Below are 22,932 nucleotides of genomic sequence, written 5' to 3'. Positions count from 1 at the left end.
TATCAAATGGGTGATTGTTTTTTACCCGAGCAGCAGGCTGTTGTGAGGCTTGTGTGTGAAAGAGTCCGCACACAGGAGGTGCTCAGTAAATGTCTTTGGAGACTGCAGCAAGCCCTCTGGAGTGAGGCAGCAAGTCTGAGAGAGGGGCTCAGAAACAAGAGTGAGACAGACAAGAGACGGAGACAGAGAGGCAGAAAGACAGAGACAAAGAGAGAGAAACTCCCCACTCCTGGGCCAGGGGCTCTTCGGGCCCCTGCTCCCAGCTACAGCCATGCTGGGCTACCCTGCCTTGCCTGGTGTTTGGGAGCTGGAGGCTCCTGTTGAGTACATCTCAGCAGACCTGTCACTGGGTGACTGTGAACAAGCCCCTCCCTGGGAGCCTCAGGTTGGGGCTGGGGTGACCGACTGCCCCCAGATCCCCACTCCCGTGCCCACATCTCAGCCTGGCCTGGCCCCACGCCTTCTTTGCCAGACCATGCTGCAGCCACAGTCACTCTGTCCTCCAGAGCTGGCCCAACCTTCGCTCCCTGGCACAGGGCGCTCCGGCCGAGGGCCTGGGCTGCACATGCACTCGCTCACCTTGTAGATAGCCATGGTGGACCTGTAGAACTGGTCCATCTTGGGGGCCATGGAGTGGGCTGCAGCCAGGTGCTGAGAGGCTGGTGGCGCTCGCAGGGCGGGGAGCGCTGGGGTCAGTACCGTTGGTGCCCTCTGCTCAGCGGGTGGTGAAGGAGGCTGCAGAGTGGAACCTGGAGATGCAGGGCCGGCCAAGGAGGAGGTGGCAGCTTAATTATTCACCAGCCAGGGATGTCAGAATGCTATCTGGGGCGTAACCAGACCCGACGGGGAAGGCATCCTGTGACGCGGGCGGGTTCGTGTGACGTGCCCTTCAATTATTTACCCCTCTGAGCCGCGACTGGTGGGCACGCGTGGAGGAGCCACTCTCCCAGGTCACTCCACTTTGAGGACGAGGTTCTGCCAGGCTAGCTGGGACCCCTGCCTATACTGGGTATCGCCCAGCTGTTGAACTAGAACGTCTCATTACCCTCCTCCAGGACCCTCCCTTACAGACCCAGCCCTGGTGGCTGAACACATCCATGGGTGGTCATGTTGTTGGGTTCTTCTGTACCCTGTCCCTTCAGACCTGTACTTCAAGGGCCCAGACCTCATGTCTTCTGTCCCCAGCTCCTCTGCATGCTATACAGGGGACAGCACCAACTCTAATGTCGCACAGACCTGGGGGTGACCGGCCCGAGCCCCCTGCCTTCTCTGAGTCTCATCCCTTCCCCTGCCTCCCACCATGGGGCAGGTGGGCCTGGCTACCCCTCTGAACATCCTCACTAGTCTCATTTGGGGAGGCTAGGAGAAAAGAGGAGGAAGCCCAAGAAACAGAGCAGCATGTGGGGGAGGCACAGGAAGAGGACAATCAGGGGGAGCTGGTGCATGGGAAGATAGGGAGCACTCGTATCACAGCGCACACAACACAGGGCAACTGGAATCGAACCATTTATTTCACAGTTTGGGGAAGCTCCACCCACTTATAAACCACTGTCTCTCAGGAAAAATAACTTAAGTCACAGGAGCAACGTTTGGGAGCTGAGGCAAGCTCACAGGGCAAGGCAGCTCCGAGTGGTGCAGGAGGTTGGGTGTGTACTAAGGGGCAAAGTTGAACGGGGCACCCCACTCCCACAGTGTGGGCTTCCCCTGCTTATGGGTGGGTGATGGCCAGTTTCTGTAGTTTATCTAGCCCCACCCCAGGGAAGAGGGCAGAGGGCAGATGGGGCAGCTGCACCCCCAGATATCCTGGAAGAGCCTAGGGCTGGGAGCACACTTGGGTGCCCTTAGTGTTTGAACGGACAGAGTGAGGGGCCTGAGAGTCAGTTGTCCTAGGTGATCAAGGAGAGGGCTTGAGTGAGGCTCTAGGCTTTCTAAGCCTAGAATGACAGAAAGTGCCAGAAGGCAGAGACAGAGAGAGGCCTTTGGGACCAGCCTCAGGCAGGAAGCCCGGCACTCCTGGAGGCCCCGTCTGTGGACAGAGTAGCCCCAGCCCGGCTCTTCCTACTCGTGTAGTGCTTGGGCCTCAAGCGCCTCCCCAGCAGGGTTGGTGGGGGGTGGGGGCCGGGTCCTCGGGGCCTCGTGGTCCTATGGTGATAGCAGCAGCTGGATGAGTTTCTGAAACTGCTCCCGGTGCTCATGGATGTAGACCTCGGTCTCCCAGAGGGCATTTACCAGCACTGAGTCACTGACCTCGTCCAGCATGATGTCTGTCCCCAGCTGGGGGTTCAATCTGTCCAAGTTAAGCAGGAAGAGTCACTCCAGGACTTGGCTTGGGTGGGAGACAAGAGCTAGGACTTGGGAAAAGGAAAGTCCATGCCAAGGACTGGAGTGGGGAAGGCCGCCAGGTCTGGTCATGTCAGGGAGTAGGGCTGGGGGCTGGGGGCTACCGCTGGCCTGGCCCTCACCTGAAGTACTGGATGCCAACCATCTCACACCAGGCCCGGGCCCGGTCCACGGCCCGCCCATCTGGATCTGTGCACTGGAGAGAAGCAGTCTCTTTGAGTATCCAGCACATACCATACCCACAGTCACTGCCTGGTACCCCCCGGTTCTAGTCTGGTTTAGCCATCCATCAGCAGAGTGACTTTGGACAAGTCCCCTCCCCTAAGCTAGAGTGACTGCCCCAGCTGGGCAATCAGAGGGGCAAGGTCTGTGGTTTTCATAGGTGGCTCAGCAGTGCCCATTCAGGGTCAGTGAGCATGATTAGGGGGTGGGCAGGGGCCGAGTGGACAGGCCTCCATGTTTTGCCCCCTGCAGCTTCTGTCCATCTGATATTCTGGGCTTCTACACAGGGCTGTTTGAAGGAAGGAATCGATAGCTAATGTCCTGAAAATGCCCACTGTAATTGGCCATTGAGGGTCTCTGCCAGCACTGGACTCTGAATCTGGGACTCCCTCCCCCCTGTGCTGGGGCTAAAGAGAGTCAACAGAGCCTCCCTGACACCCCAGGTAACAGAAGAGGGTGAAGGCATCATCCTGGGGTTGAGACCCGAAGGAAAGGGGCCTGGGAGGGATCCATACTCACACAATCCACCACCATTTTGCCCAGTTCCTTGGCGCCAAAAACAGTCTTAGCCAGTTCCCAGGGGTTGCTGGGACGGAAGACGTCCACACAGGTCACGGGTACCTGTGGGGACCTCCCCGTCCCCAGAGAGACAACGATGGAGAGCTTCTTCACCTTGTTGCCCTGACCCTATTGGGGATAGGACAGGGTAGTCAGAGAAGACCTTCCCCCAGTAGACCTTTCCCAGGGGTGTGAGAGAGGCAAGGCAGGCCTCCTGCGGCAGGAGCATAGCTGGCACTGCCTCCTTCACTCTGGAGCAAGCTCGGCTGCCTATCTGCTGGGCAACCTTGGCGAGTCACTCCTACCCAGGCTCGTCATCCACAGTCCACAATCAGAGGCGGTCTAGATGGATGGTGTCAGTGTAGCAGGAATTAGATGCAAATGGAGGATAATGAACGCCCAGACAAAGAGGAATAAAGATTTATTTGATAGCCGGAAGCTAATTCCTGCTACATCAGAGGACCCTCCCTCATCCCACAGCCTCCTCCTCCAGGAAGCCTGCCCTGCCCCATATGGCCCCTAGAGGGCGCTCACCTCTCTGAAGGCAAAGTCTCTATCCAGGGCCAGCATCCAGAACTTAGTGATGACCACAGCCAGCAAGGGCATGGCACACTTGGGGTCAGGCACTGTCCTGAACGCTTTACATACAGGAGCACACGGAAGTCCTGACAATGCCCAGGCCAGGACTATTAGTAACCCCATTCAGTGGCTGAAATGAAGGGCAGGCAAAGCCAGCACCCAAACCCAGAGGCCACCACGCCACTTAGTGCAGATTGGGCCTCAGAACCCTTCTCGGCACAATGCTTCCAGAAGACAACAGCAACCAACCAAGCAGATGCAAGTGTGAGATAAAACCACTGCTGAGCGCACAAACCAACAAACACACGAGTAAAACCCATTCGCCCTCCTTGGAGTCAGTCCTTCAGATTTGCTGAAAAAGGGTGGCTGCCTGGGCTGTCACAGCCAGCCCCCCCGACCCACGGTGGTTCTCACCTTGCGAATCATGTCCTGGTTGTACTCGTGAATCTCAGTCATGGCATCCAGCGTGGGATTGTTGGCCAGCAGCCCGCCATCCAGGAAGCGCCCATTAGGCCGGAAGTAGGTGGGGGCTGCCCCACTGCTCCGGGCTGCTCGCCACACCAGCTGCTCTGAGGGTGGGGGAGGAGGGTGGCCCAGTGAGACAATGGTTGGGTATAAAACCTGGGCTCTGCAGATCTCAGTGTGCAAGTGTGTGTGTGTGTGTGTTTGTGTGCATGCATGCATGTGTGTGGGGGGCTACAGGAAGAGGGAGAGGCTGGGAACTCTTCAGGAAGAGGCCTGATAAGGCCATGCTATCTTGCCCCACTATACCGGTGGAAGGCACAGTGCCGCTGAAGACCTGTGGGGCTCCCCAGCTCTGCCTGTCCTCAGCCAATAAATATTCAGGGCAACCTTGGCCGGTTGGCTCAGTGGTAGAGCGTCAGCCCAGCGTGTGGAAGTCCTGAGTTTGATTCTCAGCCAGGGCACACAGGAGAAGTGCCCATCTACTTCTCCACCCCTCCCCCTCTCCTTTCTCTCTCTCTCTCCCTTCCCCTCTCACAGCCAAGGCTTCTCTGGAGCAAAGTTGGCCCGAGTGCTGAGGATGGCTCCATGAACTCCACCTCAGGTGCTAGAATGGCTCTGGTTGCAATGGAGCAACGTCCCAGATGGGTAGAGCCCTAGTGGGTTTGCCAGGTGGATCCCAGTTGGGCGCATATGGGAATCTGTCTCCCCATCTCCCTGCTTCTCACTTCAGAAAAAAAAAAAATTCAGGGTAGCAGATGGGAGGGTGACATGCTAGGGGTGCCCAGCAGCAAGCTGACAGCTCCCACCCACTGCCCCACAGGAAAAATTGCTGCCCATAGAACCATCAAACATGGTTTTAACCTGAGGGATGAGTTGGAGGCTTTAGGTTAATATTCTGGCTGAAACGAGGCTCCCGTACACACTCCGGAGCCTCATAATTCCGGAAGAGATGGAGTTCAGCTGGCTGCCGGTCAGACAGCGTCCCTGTTAGCATCACCCTGAAGAGAAACAAGGAACAGCACAGCTAAAGTCGCTGATCCATCCAGCCCTGGTGATCCACTTCCGAGAACCCATCCTAAGATGCTCTTGCATGTGTGGAGATGGGCACGCATGAGGCTATTAATAGCAGCAGCATTGGTTAAAAAAAAGACTGGCAATAACCTAACTGTTCACCTGTTGGTTCACTGCCCCGTGGTTCCCCCACCTGGGGAGGGGGGTCTGAGTCACTGTAGAAGGATCAAGAAGTACCTATAAACTGATAGGCACTGAGTATCAAGATATATGGTCAAGTAGAAAAACAATGCTCAGGATGGTGTGAAGTATGTCACAATTTGTTTAAAAACAAATTCCCCCAAATCCTATGTACCTATTTGCTTAATCAGAGGGTAACTCTGAAAGGGCCCATAAGCGGCATCTGGCAACAAGTGAGCTGCCTCTGGAACAGAGGACTGCTTGGTAGCTACAGCTCCAGGAAGAGACCTCACCATGTCACCTTTGGTTCTATCTACTATGTGAGTCTATCTACCATGTGAACCTATTAAAGAAGACTCCTATTTGTCTTGAGAGACTCAGACATCCTTAAATACTCTAGGGAGTATAGACTGGCACAGCCCCCTTGGAAACTAATATGTATAAAGACTCTTATCAATGGCCTGGCTCTCTGATATGGGAATTCCATTTTAGGAAATCTATCCTAAAGAAGGTATCTTAGTTACAGTGAAAGCTCTCATATAAAACTATCCATCTCAGGCCCTGGCCAGTTGGCTCAGTGGTAGAGCATCGGCCTGGTGTGCAGGAGTCCCGGGTTCGATTCCCGGCCAGGGCACACAGGAGAAGCGCCCATCTGCTTCTCCACCCCTCCCCCTCTCCTTCCTCTCTGTCTCTCTCTTCCCCTCCTGCAGCCAAGGCTCCATTGGAGCAAAGTTGGCCCAGGCACTGAGGATGGCTCTGTGGCCTCTGTCTCAGGCGCTAGAATGGCTCTGGTTGCAACAGAGCAATGCCCCAGATGGGCAGAGCATTGCCCCCTGGTGGGCGTGCCGGGTGGATCCCGGTAGGGCGCATGCAGGAGTCTGTGTGACTGCCTCCCCAATTCCAACTTCAGAAAAATACAAAAAAAAAAAAAAAAAGGCATGAACCTGACAAGACAGAAAGGGAATGCTAGGGTAAATTCTGAGGGTAAGCAAGAACCCAGAGAGGTAATGAAGCATAGACCCAGATTTGACCTGAAGGCACACACCAAAATCAGCAAATTTAAACTTCAGTGTTAATGGCCTCATGGGGCAAGAGAGACAGAGTCAAAGCTCAGGGCCCACTCAAGGGTAGGGGTCTAATGAGAGGCCCTCCCTATATTAGGTTGGTACCCCAAAGGGCTATACTCCTGGATAGGATGAACCAGAAATAAACCTGCCCCTCCTGCACCCCTGTAGGTTATGAGGAAATTTGTATTGGTACTGGACAAAGGAAGGAGGAAAAAAATCCCTGAAAAGGAGTAACCACAAGTTAAAGTCTCCTTCAGATTTGTAGTCTAAATTCACATTACCTGGGGTAAGTCTCAAAACCTTCAGGTCAAGAATTTAGCTAGAGTGGCCCTAGATGGTAGTATATCTAGGTACCTTAAAGAGATAGCACAGGACACTCTGAAGGAAGATACTTTCATTCTAGCCTCACAGAATCTGCACATACTATTCTTTAAATACTAAAAAACAGTATACAGTTAAAAAGGGGTGGGGGTACACAATAAAACATCATGAATAAAAACCAGCATAAACCACCATAAAACAGTAAAACATACCTACATAGGCTGCAGATATTTGAATCTTCAAACAAAGAATATAAGACAGCTAAGCTTATAATGTATTTATATAAAGACATCAAAGATAAGCCTGATTATCTTCAGAGAATAGGAAACTATAAGTAATGACCTATAATATTTGAAGAACCAAAGGTACTTCTAGAACAGGGGTTGGGAACCTATGGCTCGTGAGCCAGATGTGGCTCTTTTGAGGGCTGCATGTGGCTCGCAGACAAATCTTTAATAAAAAAAAATAACGTTAAAAATATAAAACATTCTCATGTATTACAATCCATTCATTTCCTACCACTCATGTTCATGGTTGCGGGTGGCTAGAGCCAATTACAGCTGTCCTCCAGGACAACACCAAATTTCTATTGGATAATGTGTAACGTACATGGGTCATCGTATGGCTCTCATGGACTTTCATTCTAAAATATGAGGTGTTCATGGCTCTCTCAGCCAAAAAGGTTCCCAACCCCTGTTCTAGAAATTAAACAACAAACCAACAGAATAAAAAAAAAACCTCAATGACTATGTTAAATAAAAATTCAGACAAAGCTAAAGAGAGAATTTGTGTATTGAAAAATAGGTAATTAGAAATTACCCAGAACGCAACACAGAGAGATAAAAATGATAGGAAAATACAAGTGAAGTTAAAAGACATGAAAGAGAATAAAGTTCTAAATATGTTTAATTGTAGTTTCAAAAGGAGAGGAAAGAAAACTTATGCAGAGGCAAGGGTGGGAGAGATAATGACTCAGGTTTCCAGTACTGAAGAAAGGCACCAATCCAAAGATTCCAGAAGACCAACAAATCCCACGCAGGATAAATTAGAAGGAATTCACATCTAGATATATTATAATGCCACTGTAGAGCACCAAAAACAAGTAAAAGCATCCAGGGGAAAAAAGGACCAATTACCTTCAAAGGAATAAAAGTTGGATTGAAACTGACTTTTCAAGTGCAACAATGGAATCTTTAAAATGACAGAATAATATTATGCATGTTTTACAAGAAAACCACCAACCTAGAATTCTATACTCGACAAGAATGGGAGTGAAACAAAACTATTTTCAACTGATGAGAGTGAAATAAAATTAGTTTCAAATGACAAGAGTGAAATAAACCTATTTTCAAATAATTTTGCTAGGGAGGAGTTCACCACCAGCAGACCTTCTCTATAGGAAAGTCATAAAAAAGAATGTACTTTAGGCAAAAGGAACATGATCACAGATGGAGTCTGAGACGCAGGAAAGAATGTAGAGCAAGAAAGTGATATACGCATATACATATATGTACACATACCTATGTATACATGTACACTTTTTTGTGACAGAGACAGAGTCAGAGAGAGGGACAGAGACAGACAGGCAGCAGGAAGGGAGAGAGATGAGAAGCATCAATTCTTCCTTGCAGCATCTTAGTTGTTCATTGATTACTTTCTCATATGTGCCTTGGCCGTGGGGCTACAGCAGACTGAGTGACCCCTTGCTCAAGCCAGCAACCTTGGTCTCAAGCTGGTGAGACTTGCTCAAACCAGATGAGCCCATGCTCAAGCTGGTGACCTTGGGGTCTCGAACCTGGGTCTTCCACATTCCAGTCCGAAGCTCTATCCATTGTGCCACCGCCTGGTCAGGCTACATGTACACATTTATAGACACATGTATACATACCCAATGCTATGCAGGAGCCAGCTCAGACTGGCTTGTGAGAGCCTATTGCTAAATCTCAAAGCTGGTTGTTAAACTGTGGGTAGCCTGAAATAGGTCATGGTGGGAGTATTTATGCAATGGGAGGTTGGGCAAAGACTTTAAAATCAGGGCTCCCCCCCACTGAGATCTGGTTTACTCGCATACTGCTAGCTAAAAATCTGATACCACGTAAATTTCAGAAAAAAACCCAAAATAATTTAAAATATGGAAAATCAATTATAGATAAGGAAAGGTATATGGAATTAGGAAAATCAAGCTCAGTTATGAACATGGATGCAAAATCCTAAGCAAAATATTAGCAAACTGAACCAAACAGAATTCTCTCTGTGAAAGGCACCAGGAGCTGAATGCGAGGACTTGCACAGGCACTTGTACTAGGACAGGTGTTATGCATACCCACGGGTACAGCAGCATTATTCAAAATAGTTAACAGGTGGAAATGACCCAAATGTCCATCAACAGATGAATGGATAAACAAAACATGGTACATATGCCCAATGGAACATTATTCAGTTTTTTTTTTAAAAGGAAGGAGGCCCTGGCCGGTTGGCTCAGTGGTAGAGCGTCGGCCTAGAGTGCGGGGGACCCGGGTTCGATTCCCGGCCAGGGCACATAGGAGAAGCGCCCATTTGCTTCTCCACCCCCCCCCCTTCCTCTCTGTCTCTCTCTTCCCCTCCTGCAGCCAAGGCTCCATTGGAGCAAAGATGGCCCGGGCGCTGGGGATGGCTCCTTGGCCTCTGCCCCAGGCGCTGGAGTGGCTCTGGTCGCCGACCCCCTGGTGGGCAGAGCATTGCCCCTGGTGGGCGTGCCGGGTGGATCCCGGTCGGGCGCATGCGGGAGTCTCTCCCGTTTCCAGCTTCAGAAAAATACAAAAAAAAAAAAAATTAAAAAAGGGAGGAAATTCTGACACATGCTACAATATGCGTGAACTTTGAGGACATTTTGCTAAGGACATTGTAAGCTGAGCCAGTCACAAAGAGACAAATACTGGACCCTAGGTGGGTGGCTCAGTGGATAAGGCATCAACCTGGTGCACTGAGGTTGTGGATTTGATCCCCAGTCAGAGAATGTACTAGAATCAATCAATGAATGCACAACTAGATGGAACAACTAAGTAGAACCACGAGTTGGTGCTTCTTTCTCTCTCTCCCTTCCCCTCTCTCTGTCTCTCTTGAATCAACAACAAAAAAAATTTTTTTTAAGAGACAAATACTGTGTGATTCCACTTACAGGAGGTTTTTAGAGTAGTCAAACTCACAGCAAAACAAAGTAGCAGGCGGTTGTCAGGGGCTGGGGGAGGGGGAAAGGGGAGTTGTTTAATGGGTACGGAGTTTCAGTTTTGCAAGATGAAGATGTTGCTGAGATTAGTTGCACAATAATGTGAATATACTGAACACTACTAAACTGTACACCTAAAAATGGTTAAGATGGTACATTTTATGTTATGTGTATTTACAACTTAAAAAATTTAAATAGATGAATAAATAGTATTTTGAAATACTAACTATAGTTAGAAAATGTAATGTTTTAAAATACATAATTTACAATAGCACAAAACATGCAGTGCCTAAGGAAAAAAAGAACAGACATGTAAGCCCTGGCCGGTTGGCTCAGCGGGAGAGCGTCGGCCTAGCGTGCGGAGGACCCGGGTTCGATTCCCGGCCAGGGCACACAGGAGAAGCGCCCATTTGCTTCTCCACCCCTCCGCCGCACCTTCCTCTCTGTCTCTCTCTTCCCCTCCCGCAGCCAAGGCCCCATTAGAGCAAAGATAGCCCGGGCGCTGGGGATGGCTCTGTGGCCTCTGCCTCAGGCGCTAGAGTGGCTCTGGTCGCAACATGGCGACGCTCAGGATGGGCAGAGCATCGCCCCCTGGTGGGCAGAGCGTCGCCCCATGGTGGGCGTGTGGGCGTGCCTGGTGGATCCCGGTCGGGCGCATGCGGGAGTCTGTCTGACTGTCTCTCCCTGTTTCCAGCTTCAGAAAAATGCAAAAAAAAAAAAAAAAAAAGAAAAAAAAAGAACAGACATGTAATATCTCTCTAGATGAAATTACAAAGCTGTATTGAGCAACCTGATGCAAAGGAAACATCTTACTATGTTCTGTAATTGGAGGGCTCGTGTTTTCAGATGTCAATTCTTTCCCAAATAAACTCACAGGTTCAGTGTTGGGTCTCCCTAAAACAAATCTCAATCAAAATCCCACCAGGATTTGATTTTCTGTAGAATTTGACAATCGGGGCCCTGGCCGGTTGGCTCAGGGGTAGAGCGTCGGCCTGGCGTGCAGGAGTCCCGAGTTTGATTCCCGGCCAGGGTACACAGGAGAAGTGCCATCTGCTTCTACACCCCTCCCCCTCTCCTTCCTCTCTGTCTCTCTCTTCCCCTCCCGCAGCCAAGGCTCCATTGGAGCAAAGTTGGCCCGGGCACTGAGGATGGCTCTGTGGCCTCTGCCTCAGGCGCTAGAATGGCTCTGATTGTGGCAGAGCAATGCCCCAAGATGGGCAGAGCATCGCCCCCTGGTGGGCATGCCGGGTGGATCCCGGTCGGGCACATGCGGAGTCTGTCTGACTGCCTCCCTGTTTCCAGCTTTGGAAAAATACAAAAAAAAAAAAAAAAAGAATTTGACAATCAGATCCTACCATTTATGAGGACACACAGGAGCAACAACTAACCTTTACATAGATTTCCATGTGCCAAGTGCCGCAGCTCCCCTGAACCTCTTTGAGAGGTTCACACTATCTTGCATGGCTGCTGTTTTTTCAGGTCACTTACCTCCCATCCACACTGTAGCCCAGTGGTAGTCAACCTAGTCCCTACTGCCCACTAGTAGGCGTTCCAGCTTTCATGGTGGGCGGTAGCAGAGCAACCAAAGTATAAATAAAAAGATAGATTTAACTATAGTAAGTTGTTTTATAAAGATTTATTCTGCCAAACTTAGCGAAAATCTGACATAAAGTACTTGGTAATTATTATTATATGCTTTAACTTGCTGGAACTCTGCTTTATAAAGTTACTTCCCTACTTTATAAATCACCATTACTGTGGAACCAGTGGGCGGTTAGAAAATTTTACTACTAACAGAGATACAAAAGTGGTAAAAGTGGGTGGTAGGTATAAAAAGGTTGACTATGCCTGCTGTAGCCTTTCCACCTGCCGGCTGTACCCATCACCCTCCTCCCCACAAAGTGCGCACATATGCACACACCCTGGGGCAGAGCCGTGCTCAGCAAAGAAGGCCTGAATGTGCAGTGGACTAGAATTGACCCTCTGATCCTAGGATGTGCTGTTTGGGTGGAAAAACATCAGATATGAGTGGAAGGTGTTTTCTACCCGTGTTCTCCACAGCCCCTCATTTCCATGGGAAGAAGCTGCTCCTCAGCCCATCCCCTGCAGCTTTAATCAGACCAGGACAGGGAGTCTCTGTCCCCAGAACAGCTGAAGGGGTGCACAGCTGGGGCCGCAGCCCCCATGTCCCATGGGGCAGGCTTACTTGGGCTTCTTGACGTCTGTCATCTTGGTGTGCTCACCAAACTCCCGCTTCAGGAACTCCTCCAGGGGCCCCGACTCGTAGGGCCGTGAGCCCCGGAACACCTCATCCTTCATGCGAAAATACACGCCCCGCATGTAGGTCATGGACTTGCCTAGGAACAAGGAGGTCGGGGGTGGGGAGAGACACAGGGCCTGAGCACAGGCCGGCTCGGGAAGCCAGTAGTGGCCAGCGGTGCAGGTGAGGGGTGGCTTTGCCATGCACTGACCAGGCTTGGGCTCCTGGCCTTCCTCTGCACCCGCCCACACAGGCAGACATCCCATTCAGCAACCCAAAGCTCTGTACTTGACTATATATTCATACTCTTGCACTGTTTTCCCTAAGAAGAGCCCTGAAAGTACAAGGTTATAAATCTGGGTCCACCCCATCTGCCATGGAATAGAAGGACCAGCCCTGTCCTCTCACAACAGACATGGTCAAAGGGGCAGGTTGCACCTCACAGGCTGTTCAAATTGCCCAGCACGCCTCACTGACCAGGAGTGTGCCAGCAGGGGGCTATGGAGGGGGGTTCTGTCTGTGTGACAGTTGAATTGGGCAACTTCCATAGCCCTCAGTAGTCTGAAGACCCTGGATGGGGGTCTTCACATCCTCTGAAGAAGGAAGGACTCTTTCTGGAGGAGAAGCTAGGACTTCTACCCCCATCCCACCCCTACCCGATGTCCCCTGGGGTGGAGGCAGGCCCCTGAGATGATGAAAAGGAGGAACTGAAGAGCAGAGGGCACGTGGGACCTGGAGCCAGGAGAGAGAGCGGGCATACAGAATGAGACCCAGGCCAGGCTCTGCCAGACTCACTGGGTGACCCTCTCTGGTCCCGTTTCCCAGTTGTAACCTCACAAGGCTATGGTGACAATCATAAACAAAGTGAAATACTAGGCAGTAAACTGTTGAGACAACAAAATCTGGCAAACTGCCAACTGATGCTCTTCCAATCCCCAGAGCCCCATGGGCACTGCTCTTGACCACCTCCTATGCCCATGTCCCTGCATACCCTGGACTGCTGGGTCATAGCCTCCTCCCTTGGCAAACGCCCAGACTGGGGCTCTCTGGGTGGGGCGTGTCTGACTCAGCTCCATGTCCCTAGCTCCTCACAAAGGCCTGGCGCTGATGCGCTGGGTGCAGAAGGGTCTCTCCTGGTGCCTTCAGATCTGGAGGGCACTTGGAGTATGGAATCTGACTGCACCAGGCAGGGATCACGGTCAGGGGTGTTGGGGCTGAGGCCAATTCCTGCCTGGGTGGGGCTGGGCCTGTCCTGGGAGACCCCCCACAGGTAGTATTACGAAGCCCAGACAGTGCCATGAGGGAGATGATCACTTGAGTCAAGACAGGGCCTACCCAGAAATCTGTAGTTCTTGACCCCAACCCACCCTACTCCCACTGTCCCAGGGGCTATCCTCACTGTGCAGAATGGCCAGGGCCAGGATTCCTCCAGTGCTGGTCCCAGCCACCCAGTCAAAGAGGTCCTTGGTGGCCATGCCCGAGGCCTTCTCAATGGCAATGAGGAGCTGGATGATGACCAGGCCTTTCACGCCCCCTCCGTCCAGGCAGAGTAGGTGGTCATGGCTGTGGTGGGGACAAACAGGTGAGAAAAGAGGGTCCCACCACAGCTTGGCACTTTAAAACCTGCACTCAAGCCTACGTCCCTGGGCATCGGTGCTGTGACATTACAGGAGGAGGTGAGACCAAGCCCAGCAGAGCTCCATGCTATTGAAGCTTTGGGGGCAGCGAAGTCATAAAGGAATAAACATGTATTTCAGGTGAAAAGTGCAATAGAGAAAAATAGGTTGTGGGTTCAATCCCTGGTCAAGAGACATAAAAGAATCAACTAATGAATGTATAAATAAATGGAACAACAAATTGATACCTTTTTCTCTTCCTTCCTCTCTCTCTAAAATCAATCAATAAAAATTTTTTTTTAAAGGAAGGTAAGGAGCAGCCCGGGCCAGGTAACTGGCCAGGTTTCACCTCAGCAGACACCTGGGTCTGTCCCCTACTCTGGACAGGGAGCTCCATGAGGACAGCCACTTGGTTTTGGCTAGGTCTCAATTCCCACTCCCAGGTGCCTGATTAAAGTGAATTAAATAAGGCTGGGGGAGGGGCTGGTACACGACAGCCTGGCAGGAGTGGGTGGTGGAGGAGGGGGCAGGGAGAAAGGATTGATTACGTGCCAGGAGCTGTGAGGGGCTTTTGCCAGCAAAAACTCACTGAAATGTCCCACATCCCTTTCGAGATGGACACTCCTTGTGACCCCTGTGCGTGGCTGGGAAGGAATGAAGCCCAGAGGTTAGATGACCACCAAAGTCACATGGGTGGTAAGTGATGCTGGCTTGATCCAGACTCAGGTCTGCTGACTCCTGAGTGGCACGCTCTCCCACATGCCTGACATGTCTCCCCAGTCCTGCCGTGCCCAGCCCTCTGCCGCAGGGGCAGGCCACCACAGTCCATGTGCAAACCTGGAACCTTCCTCCTGGTCTCCTCATCTTTCCATCTCAGTTTAAATGTCACTGCTGAGCAAAGCATGCCCTGATAACATCAGGACCCTCCAGCCCCGCCTGACCTGCTCCACCGACTGCCCATGTGCTGAGTTCTTCTCGCTTCTCTAAGCACCACTTTTTGTTCACTTGTTACTGTCTTTCCCCCACTGGACAGGAAGCTTGCTGAAGGCAGGGACCGCACACAGGAGGGTTGATGACAGACAGCTGATATATGAAGGAGGCCTGCGCAGCCTGCCGGCAGGGTCCCTCGTCCTTTCCTGCACAAGCTGCCAGCCCTGAAGCCAGCCCAGAGGGTGGCAGGGGAGGCCATGCTGTCACTGGAGGCCTGCAGGGCCTGAGAGGGAGACAGCTTGAGAGAGACCCTTCTGAGGATGTGGTGCTGGCAAGAGAGTGGTCAACCCGATCAACTCGGGGAGCAGAACTGGCTGTGGCTCCAGACCTGCCAGGAAAGGTCCCCACTGGGGACTCTCACCTCAGCCCCGCCTCCAGGAAGGATGTACCCAGGGCATGAGTTACAGGTGGCCAGGGAAACAAGTAGAACAGGCCAAGAGTGGCCCACAGGACGCAGCTCCCTGGCCCCGGGACTGGGGCATGGCCAGGAGAGAGCCTGCAGCAGCAGAAAGCCACAGATCCTAAAGAGCGGGCCTGTCCCCACTCGGACAGTCACTCCTGTGACTTTGAGAAACTCAATCTCTCAGGGACTCAGGTTCTACACTTACTAATATTTCCCTAGGAAGGCTGCTAGGATAGAAACATCAGATAGTAATAAACGAAGAATAAACCACCAGCTACTACTAAGGGAGGGGTGAAGCGAGCAGCTATTGGGAACGACGTCTGTCCTGGCAGGCTGCTCTGCTGGCAAGCACTGATTCTGGGCCCCAGGAACTGTTGTCCCGGACATGGCACAGGCTTCTTTGTGCCCAACACCCAGGCCTACTGTCTGCAATGGGCCTGGGTGCACAACAGGTGCTCGGGCAAGCAACCCTGCCCCCCAGCTCTGTGGAGGGAGGCAGGGTAAGGAGCAGGGTAGAATCTGAGGGAAGCAAGCCCTGGTCTCTCCAGAGGGGATCTGGGCCACCTCCCCCACAACCATGACAGGGTCTCAGGGGAAGGGACAGGACTGCAGCCAGTTCCATCATGTCACCCACAGCCTGCATGGCTGAAGAAGGAGCAGACCCAGGCTCTCTAAAGACTCAGTTTCCTTGCTGTGACTGGAGCCACCTCTCAGGACTGTGGGAGAACTGGACAAAAGCCCCAACCCCTCTGTGGGCAGCAGCTGAAGCTTCACACACGTGACTTCCCTTTCCCTCCTCACTTACGTTCGCTTTTCATCCCGCCTGGAGTTCACGATGAAACCTGGTTTCCGGGCCCGGGAAATGTGCACGAGGTCCTGTAGCTCTGCGGGGCACAGGGCTCGGTAGGCAGAGGCCGGCAGATGACAGGCTCCCCGCCCCCTGCCCCCTGCCCCAAGGTCCTGGAGCAAATCTGAAGCTGTGCCCTCAGCCCACTGCCCCTGGCAAGAATATCTGCCTACTGCCCCCAGGAAGGGCTCTTTGTCCCAGAAAATAGTGAGCCAGACCCCACAGGCCCCTCAGGAGAAATGGGCTAGAACAGACAGAAGCCTACTGTTCCCCACCCCGCCCGGCCAGTGCCAGGTCCTCCTTGATGTCTTCCTCCCAAAGCCACAAAGCAAAAGCACCCCTGATCAGGATGTTCCTTGGGATTTAATTCCATGAATGGAGGGAGATACCCTCACCACTCTTCAGATAACCCTCATCCTGATCCTTCAGGAAACCTCAGCGGCCTCTGGACTCAGGTGGACCCGTCCACTCTGTTCATGTTTCCCCTGTGCCCACCCAGTGGGTGAGCTGCCCTCCTGACAAGCGGCCTGGCACCAGGTGCCTGGTCCAGTCGTGTCACGTCTTTCAGACCTGATGGCCCCCACACCACTGGGCATGGTGTCTAGAAGCAGCAAAGCAGGAAGGCAGGCAGCAAGGCGGTGGGTGCCCTCTCACCAGGGCAAGTGGCCAGAGAGTGGGCCAGATAAGCGAGAGGCAGTGGGCAGCAGGCCAGGCAGAGGGTGGTAAGGAAGGTGCATGTTTCGGCATGCAGCTGAGAAAAAGGAGAAGAGGAAACCAGCTACAGCTAACTTGGGGCATGGCGGCTCTGCGCCCCTCTCGGCCCAGAGCATTACCCATCTGACGCCGCGCCCCAGGCCCACCATCCAGCCTGGCGTGGGTGACTGACTGCCTGTAAAATTGAGAGATAAAGATGGGGGGCAGGTTCTGGGATGGGGGTGAGCAGGGGAGGTGAGAGGTGGGAGGCAAAGCCAGGACTAACTGGCTGCTGGCTCGGCCTCTTCTGAGCTCCAGGCTAGGCTGGGCTATCCTGGCTAGAGATGCTGCTGTCTGCTTCCAACACCCAAAAAATAAAAGGCCAGCTTGACAAGAATGAGTTTCTGACTGGCCTGTTCAGGGGACCCTACCTCCAAATAATCTAGGGTTGTGGGTGGGCTAGCCCACAGGAGAACCAGAGTCTCCTTGGGGCCATCTCCACCAAGGAAGCCGGGGCAGACACTGGCTGCCTTTCATGATCAAAAACCTGTAGGTCACTGAAAGGGCCAGCGGGGAGCACATGGACTCACGCAGCATGGCAGAAACACTCCTTACTGAATCCAGAGGGCCCGGGGCTCTGACACCCAAGAGTACTTCTCACTGCCCACCCTGAAGCCCCAGGGACACAGAGAGGCCATGAAAGCATCCACCTCATAGTGCCAGGGCATGTCCACACCTGAAACCTCTGTCCACCAGGGCATCCTCTCAGGAATAATGAACCATGGGACATTAGATGGGGACCCACCGGCCTCTGGGCTCTACGGGCTGCTGGCTGCCCCCAAAGACAAATCCTGCCCCCGTGCTCATATCAAAGGCTTGCACACAGGACTTGTTCTTTGAGGAGCTCTGATTGATGGGACTGGGGACGAGCTGGACAGGAAGGAACGCAGGGCAGGGTAGAGAGGGGCCTACCTAGGTTGTTTAAGCTGATCAGTGGTGGGGGCTGAGGTCTTGCCGGGGAGGAGGAATGCTGTGCTGCCTGGGAGCCCGGTTCCGCGGGGGCCCCCGGGAGGAGTGGGAAGTGATGGTCCGCCCCTATGGTTCTCAGCAGAGTTAAGAGTGCCCTCCTGGTGACGACTGGTGACAGTGTGGGGAGGGGAGATCACACAGGATCAGAAATGGTGTCATCATGCAGGTGAGAGGCCCCTCCTTTCCACACATGGACCCCTCTCCCATCTACCAGGTTGCCTGGGTATTGGGGGAACCAAGGTGCCCCAACGCCTGACCCCAACCTGACAGGATGTGTGGACTCTAGTCTGTTACATCCAAAGCAGCTTCCTGAGGCCTGGGAAGGTGCTGGGGGTCAGTGTGGAAAATGGAAAGAGCAGGTTGGAGTTGACCCCCCCCCAAGTATTCTGGGAATTTCCTCTTTCCCTTAGAATCCAGTCAAGAAGGCAGGACTCCCACCTCCACATTCAGCAATTTCAAAACTGCTGAGTGGAGAGTCTCCTTCAGTCTTGAGAGGGACTAGCCAGCCAACCAGTGGGCACTGACTCCCATCTAATGAATGGGATGCCTGGGAAGGATGCCACGCATGCTTACACACACTAGTGGGTACACACCCACAGCAACAGCCATAGCTCCCCAAAACCCTCCGAAGGGGTGCCTCTCATCAGGAGGATCTGCTTCTCCATCCCTGAAGCCAAGGCTCATCAAGAAAGCATGCAGTGTGTACAGCGTGCCTGTGAGCACGGGGCATGCATGCACACGTGTATATTGGTTCCATCTGTGAATTCCCCAAGACTGGGGAAGAGGGCTGCTGCTGCTGCCTTCCCACCCCCCTGAATCCTGGCAGCCTCAGGTGGCAAGGGGCCGCTCAGGAAAGGACACTGGCTTGGCAAGCCCCTTGGTCAGCCCATCTACTGGCCAGGGCTCCAGTTCTTGGGAAAAGAAACTTCCCATCTCAGCCTCCCAGGTCCTTCTAGAAACCCTGTGCAGGCAGGGATTGAAACTGAGTACAACAGGATGCTGGCCCCAGAGAGCTGGCCTTCCCTCCTCCCCAGCCCCAGCACCCCACCCATCCCTGCCCAACATGAGACCCAGAGTGATGAGCACCTACGTTTGCTGATCTTGGAGGCAATGAATGCAGGAGTCTCGCCTAAGTCATTTGGGGTATCCACCTCTGCCCCAAACACAATGAGGGCCTTGATCATCTCCACGCTGTCTTTCTGGTGGGAATGAATGGGGGTTGGGGGATATGCAACAGCTCAGGGAAATGAAGACAAAAAGGACTCCGGCCTCTTCCATCCTACCCATCAAATCGGTGGGCCTCTCCTCAGAATGGCAAGACACTGGGACCTTTGATTTCCCACCGAATATTGATGGGAATATGGGAATATCGACCTGATATTCCAAAGTCTACAACCTGAAGGCTGGTGCCCTGACAAGTAGGCTCAGTATTCTCAGGTGAGGGTTTCCAAACCCAGGCAGAAATCGGAAGTGACTTAGCCAGTCTCCAGCCCCACCAGCTCCTTCTCACAGGCAGCAATGCATCTATGACCCCCAGCTCAGGGGACACTGAAGGGTAAGCTGCTGGTTGCCTTCAGGAGTAGCAGGGGAGGGTGAGCAAGGAAAGGGAAAGTTGTCTTGCCCATTGGTGCAGGCTGCCAGTCCTGAGGGAGTAAGCAAGCACACATCCTCTCTGATGGCAGCCTCAGGCAGCCTTCCTGCACACAGCTCTGTGCAGTTTATATTTGGAAGCTGGGTGGGGACGGCACACCATGGTTCCCCAGGACCAACCTGAAGACTAGCTGCCAGGAGGCCAGAGATCTGTCTCATGACCCCCCCCCCCCTCAGGGCTTGATTTCCTTGCCTAAAGAATGAAGAGACCCTGGCCGGTTGGCTCAGTGGTAGAGCATCGGCCCGGCATGTGGATGCCCTGGGTTCGATTTCCGGTCAGGGCACACAGGAGAGATGACCATCTGCTTCTTCACCTTTCCCCCTCTCACTTCTCTCTTTCTCTCTCTTCTCCTTCTGCAGCCATGACTCAATTGGAGCAAGTTGGCCCTGGGCACTGAGGATGGCTCTGTGGCCTCCTCAGGCCTCCTGTGGTCTCTGCCTCAGGCACTAAAATAGCTCAGTTGCTAAGTAACAGAGTAATGCCCCAGATGGGCAGAGAATAGCCCCTCAGGGGGCTTGCCAGGTGGATCCTGGTTGGAGTGCTAGCAGAAGTCTGTCTCTGCCTCCCCTCCTCTCACTTAAAAAAACAAACAAACAAAAAACAGCCTGACCAGGCAGTGGCGCAGTGGATAGAGCGTTGGACTGGGATGCTGAGGACCCAGGTTAGAGCCCCCAAGGCCACCAGCTTGAGCGTGGGCTCATCTGGTTTGAGCAAAAGCTCACCAGCTTGGACCCAAGGTCACTGGCTCAAGCAAGGGGTTACTTGGTCTGCTGAAGGCCCGCGGTCAAGGCACATATGAGAAAGCAATCAATGAACAACTAATGTGTCACAATGCACAACGAAAAACTAATAATTGATGTTTCTCATCTTTCCGTTCCTGTCTGTCTGTCCCTGTTTATCCCTCTCTCTGACTCTCTCTCTCTGTGTCTCTGTAAAAAAAATTAAATTAAAAAAAAAAGAACAAAGATGTGTGTCTAGAATGCAGTTGTCCAAAAGTTGCTCAGGTACCATTAGAATTCATATGCTCACAGGTCAATGTGTATGTTTTACACATTAGTGATGCAGTTCTTTTCTGCTTACCTTTCTTTGTGGCACTGATTTAACCACCTATGGTAGTGGTACAACATTTCCTTCAAAATAGATTTAAGTAGGTTTACAAGCAAGCCAACTTAAAAAAATGATTAAGGACATCATTGTAAAATGGTTCACAAATGTGCCAAAAACTGTGAAGAAGCTACTGGCTAGGAACTGAAGTTTGGGAAACAATGAAGTCCGTCAGCAGTTCTCAAAGTAAGGTCTGCAGACCCCTCTGTAAATGTGCGAGACCCTTTCAGATGGTTTGGGAGATTAACACTGTTTTCATAAAAAATACCAAGAATGTTTGTCCTTGCACTGTGCTGACTTTTGCACCGATGGTGTAAAAACAATGGTGGATAAAACTGCCGGTGCCTTAGCACTAAGCAAGGCAGTGGCACCAAACTAACAGCCACCACGGCTGTTTTTCTGCCACGGGCTCATGGTAAAAATAAATTCATTAATAAGCCTGCATCTCTTAAGAACACTCTTGATGAAGCAGTATGACTAGAATTGCTAATTCTATTAAACATTGACACTCGTGTAACCAGTCACACAGTGGGGTATGGATAAGGCATTTCTGCGGCATAACAAAGCTGTGTCCCGAGGGGGCTCAAACTGAGAGCGGAACTGGCCGCTTGTGCTCACAGAACACTGTTTTCACTTGAGAAGGATGGCTGACATGCAAACTGTGACTGTTCAGCCTTGGGTATTGGGAAGACATTTTCTCAAAAATGAGAGCGGCGAGCCTGTCACTTCGAGGAAAACAACTGGCAGTATTTTGTGCCAATAATAAGCTTCAAGCCAGGGGTCCCCAAACTTTTTACACAGGGGGCCAGTTCACTGTCCCTCAGACCGTTGGAGGGCCAGACTATAAAAAAAAACTATGAACAAATCCTTATGCACACTGCACATATCTTATTTTAAAGTAAAGAAACAAAATGGGAACACATACAATATTTAAAATAAAGAACAAGTAAAGTTAAATCAACAATCTGACCAGTATTTCAATGGGTACTATGCCCCTCTCACTGACCACCAATGAAAGAGGTGCCCCTTCCGGAAGTGCAGCGGGGGCCAGATAAATGGCCTCAGGGGACACATGTGGCCTGCAGGCCTAGTTTGGGGACCCCTGCTTTAAGCTTTCAAACAAATACTAGAATTTCAGAAAACCCGTATACGCCATGATGGGCTTGACAGCTTCCTAAAATTTAAAGATTTTTAGATGAGATTGACGGTGATATTTACAAAGGTGGGTTCTTCAGAATGAAATGAGTCAAGGTTTTTTGGAAGCTATGCATACTCAATGAACTAATATTTTCCAGGGAGGACACAAAATTGTGTGCGGGGTAAAGGTCCTTGCAAAGGGCAGGAGACACCAGAGGACACGAATGCGTGAAAAGTGCGTGGAGATGGCTTCCGTGCTCCCACCACAACCACCTTGTCAGAAACTGCACCCTGTCACGTTCTGGTGCAGTATCAAAGAACACTCACAATTATCTGGGAAGGCGGAAGTATATATCTTTCTAACTATATATCTCTGTGAGGCCAGATTTTCTTCACGGTCTTCAAAATATCTGACAACATACTACAACAGGATAAATGTGGCACAAGACAGGAGATTCATGTCTTCTCTGAAGCCAGGCATTAAAAAGATCTAAAACAATGTAAATCAGTGCCATCTCTTCTCAATTATTTCTTGTTTTGGAAAAGAAAGTTGTTTTTCATAAAAAACATTATTTATGTTATTATGAGACTGCTAAATTATGGTTATTTTTAAATGAATTAATGAGTATTTTGAAATTTTCTTGCTTTTAATTTCTAATATGGTAAATATAGACAGATAAAAATTCATATAAAAAAAAGTCTTTGGGGTCTTCAATAATTTTTAAGAGTATAAAGGGACCAAAGAGGCCAAAGTGTTTGAGGACTGCTGATGGACAATTCCAAGGGCCTATTCAGTACTACAAATGTTCATGGTTTTATTTATCATTTCAGCCTCTTGTGCAAAGCTGCTCTACAATCATGACCTTTGGTATACAACAAAATATCCTTGAATTTGTCCTAAATCAACTTCTAAAGTCCCATATGTTGTCCCCCATTCTATCACTCCAAGACTTATTAAACAGATTTCTGTGCATGTGGTATTTCTCTCTCTCTCTCTCTCTCTCTCTCTCTCTCTCTCTCTCTCTCACACACACACACACACACACGTTTGTAACACAATAGCATCCCTTCCCCCACATGCAATGTGCTCATACTATAGACGTCTGACCAGACTGCAGGGCTTTATGGGCATGGCCTATCTTCTATAATAGACCAACAAACGTGACCAACACCAACCATGGGCTGTCCAGATGTGGAAGCAGGCCCTGCCTTCCAGGAGCTCACCAGGGAAATAAGAACAACACACAGATGGAT

The 22,932-nt window shown here is 51.4% G+C and overlaps 2 protein-coding genes and 1 non-coding gene across 7 annotated transcripts in view; 1 reads left to right on the top strand and 2 right to left on the bottom strand.

Annotated features, from left to right (window-relative positions):
* BAIAP2L2 (BAR/IMD domain containing adaptor protein 2 like 2) overlaps window positions 1-1,040 on the bottom strand; it is a 34,219-nt gene extending 33,179 nt beyond the window's left edge. The window contains exon 1 of the mRNA XM_066258390.1: window positions 580-1,040. Within this exon, the coding sequence (XP_066114487.1) occupies window positions 580-630 (51 nt within the window). The 5' untranslated portion in view covers window positions 631-1,040. The remainder of the gene's footprint in view (window positions 1-579) is intronic.
* A 453-nt stretch (window positions 1,041-1,493) lies between these two features.
* PLA2G6 (phospholipase A2 group VI) overlaps window positions 1,494-22,932 on the bottom strand; it is a 58,018-nt gene continuing 36,579 nt past the window's right edge. For 4 of the 5 annotated variants that reach the window (XM_066258349.1, XM_066258358.1, XM_066258369.1 and 1 more), the window contains 10 exons: window positions 18,877-18,985; window positions 17,730-17,894; window positions 16,023-16,101; window positions 13,608-13,771; window positions 12,155-12,305; window positions 5,026-5,162; window positions 4,114-4,268; window positions 3,082-3,249; window positions 2,463-2,536; window positions 1,494-2,287 (listed from right to left, as the gene is read on the bottom strand). In XM_066258349.1, the coding sequence (XP_066114446.1) occupies window positions 2,143-2,287; window positions 2,463-2,536; window positions 3,082-3,249; window positions 4,114-4,268; window positions 5,026-5,162; window positions 12,155-12,305; window positions 13,608-13,771; window positions 16,023-16,101; window positions 17,730-17,894; window positions 18,877-18,985 (1,347 nt within the window). In that variant the 3' untranslated portion in view covers window positions 1,494-2,142. The remainder of the gene's footprint in view (window positions 2,288-2,462; window positions 2,537-3,081; window positions 3,250-4,113; window positions 4,269-5,025; window positions 5,163-12,154; window positions 12,306-13,607; window positions 13,772-16,022; window positions 16,102-17,729; window positions 17,895-18,876; window positions 18,986-22,932) is intronic. The other variant, XM_066258376.1, reaches the window with a different exon arrangement.
* TRNAS-AGA (transfer RNA serine (anticodon AGA)) lies at window positions 9,206-9,281 on the top strand. Its single transcript has one exon. It is a non-coding gene; the product is annotated as a tRNA-Ser (tRNA).

The sequence above is a fragment of the Saccopteryx bilineata genome, chromosome 1 (genome assembly GCF_036850765.1).
Source record: "Saccopteryx bilineata isolate mSacBil1 chromosome 1, mSacBil1_pri_phased_curated, whole genome shotgun sequence".
In the NCBI taxonomy this organism is placed as follows: domain Eukaryota; kingdom Metazoa; phylum Chordata; class Mammalia; order Chiroptera; family Emballonuridae; genus Saccopteryx; species Saccopteryx bilineata.
The sequence above is the reverse complement of the archived record's forward strand: the minus strand, read 5'-3'. Positions and strand labels throughout refer to the sequence as shown.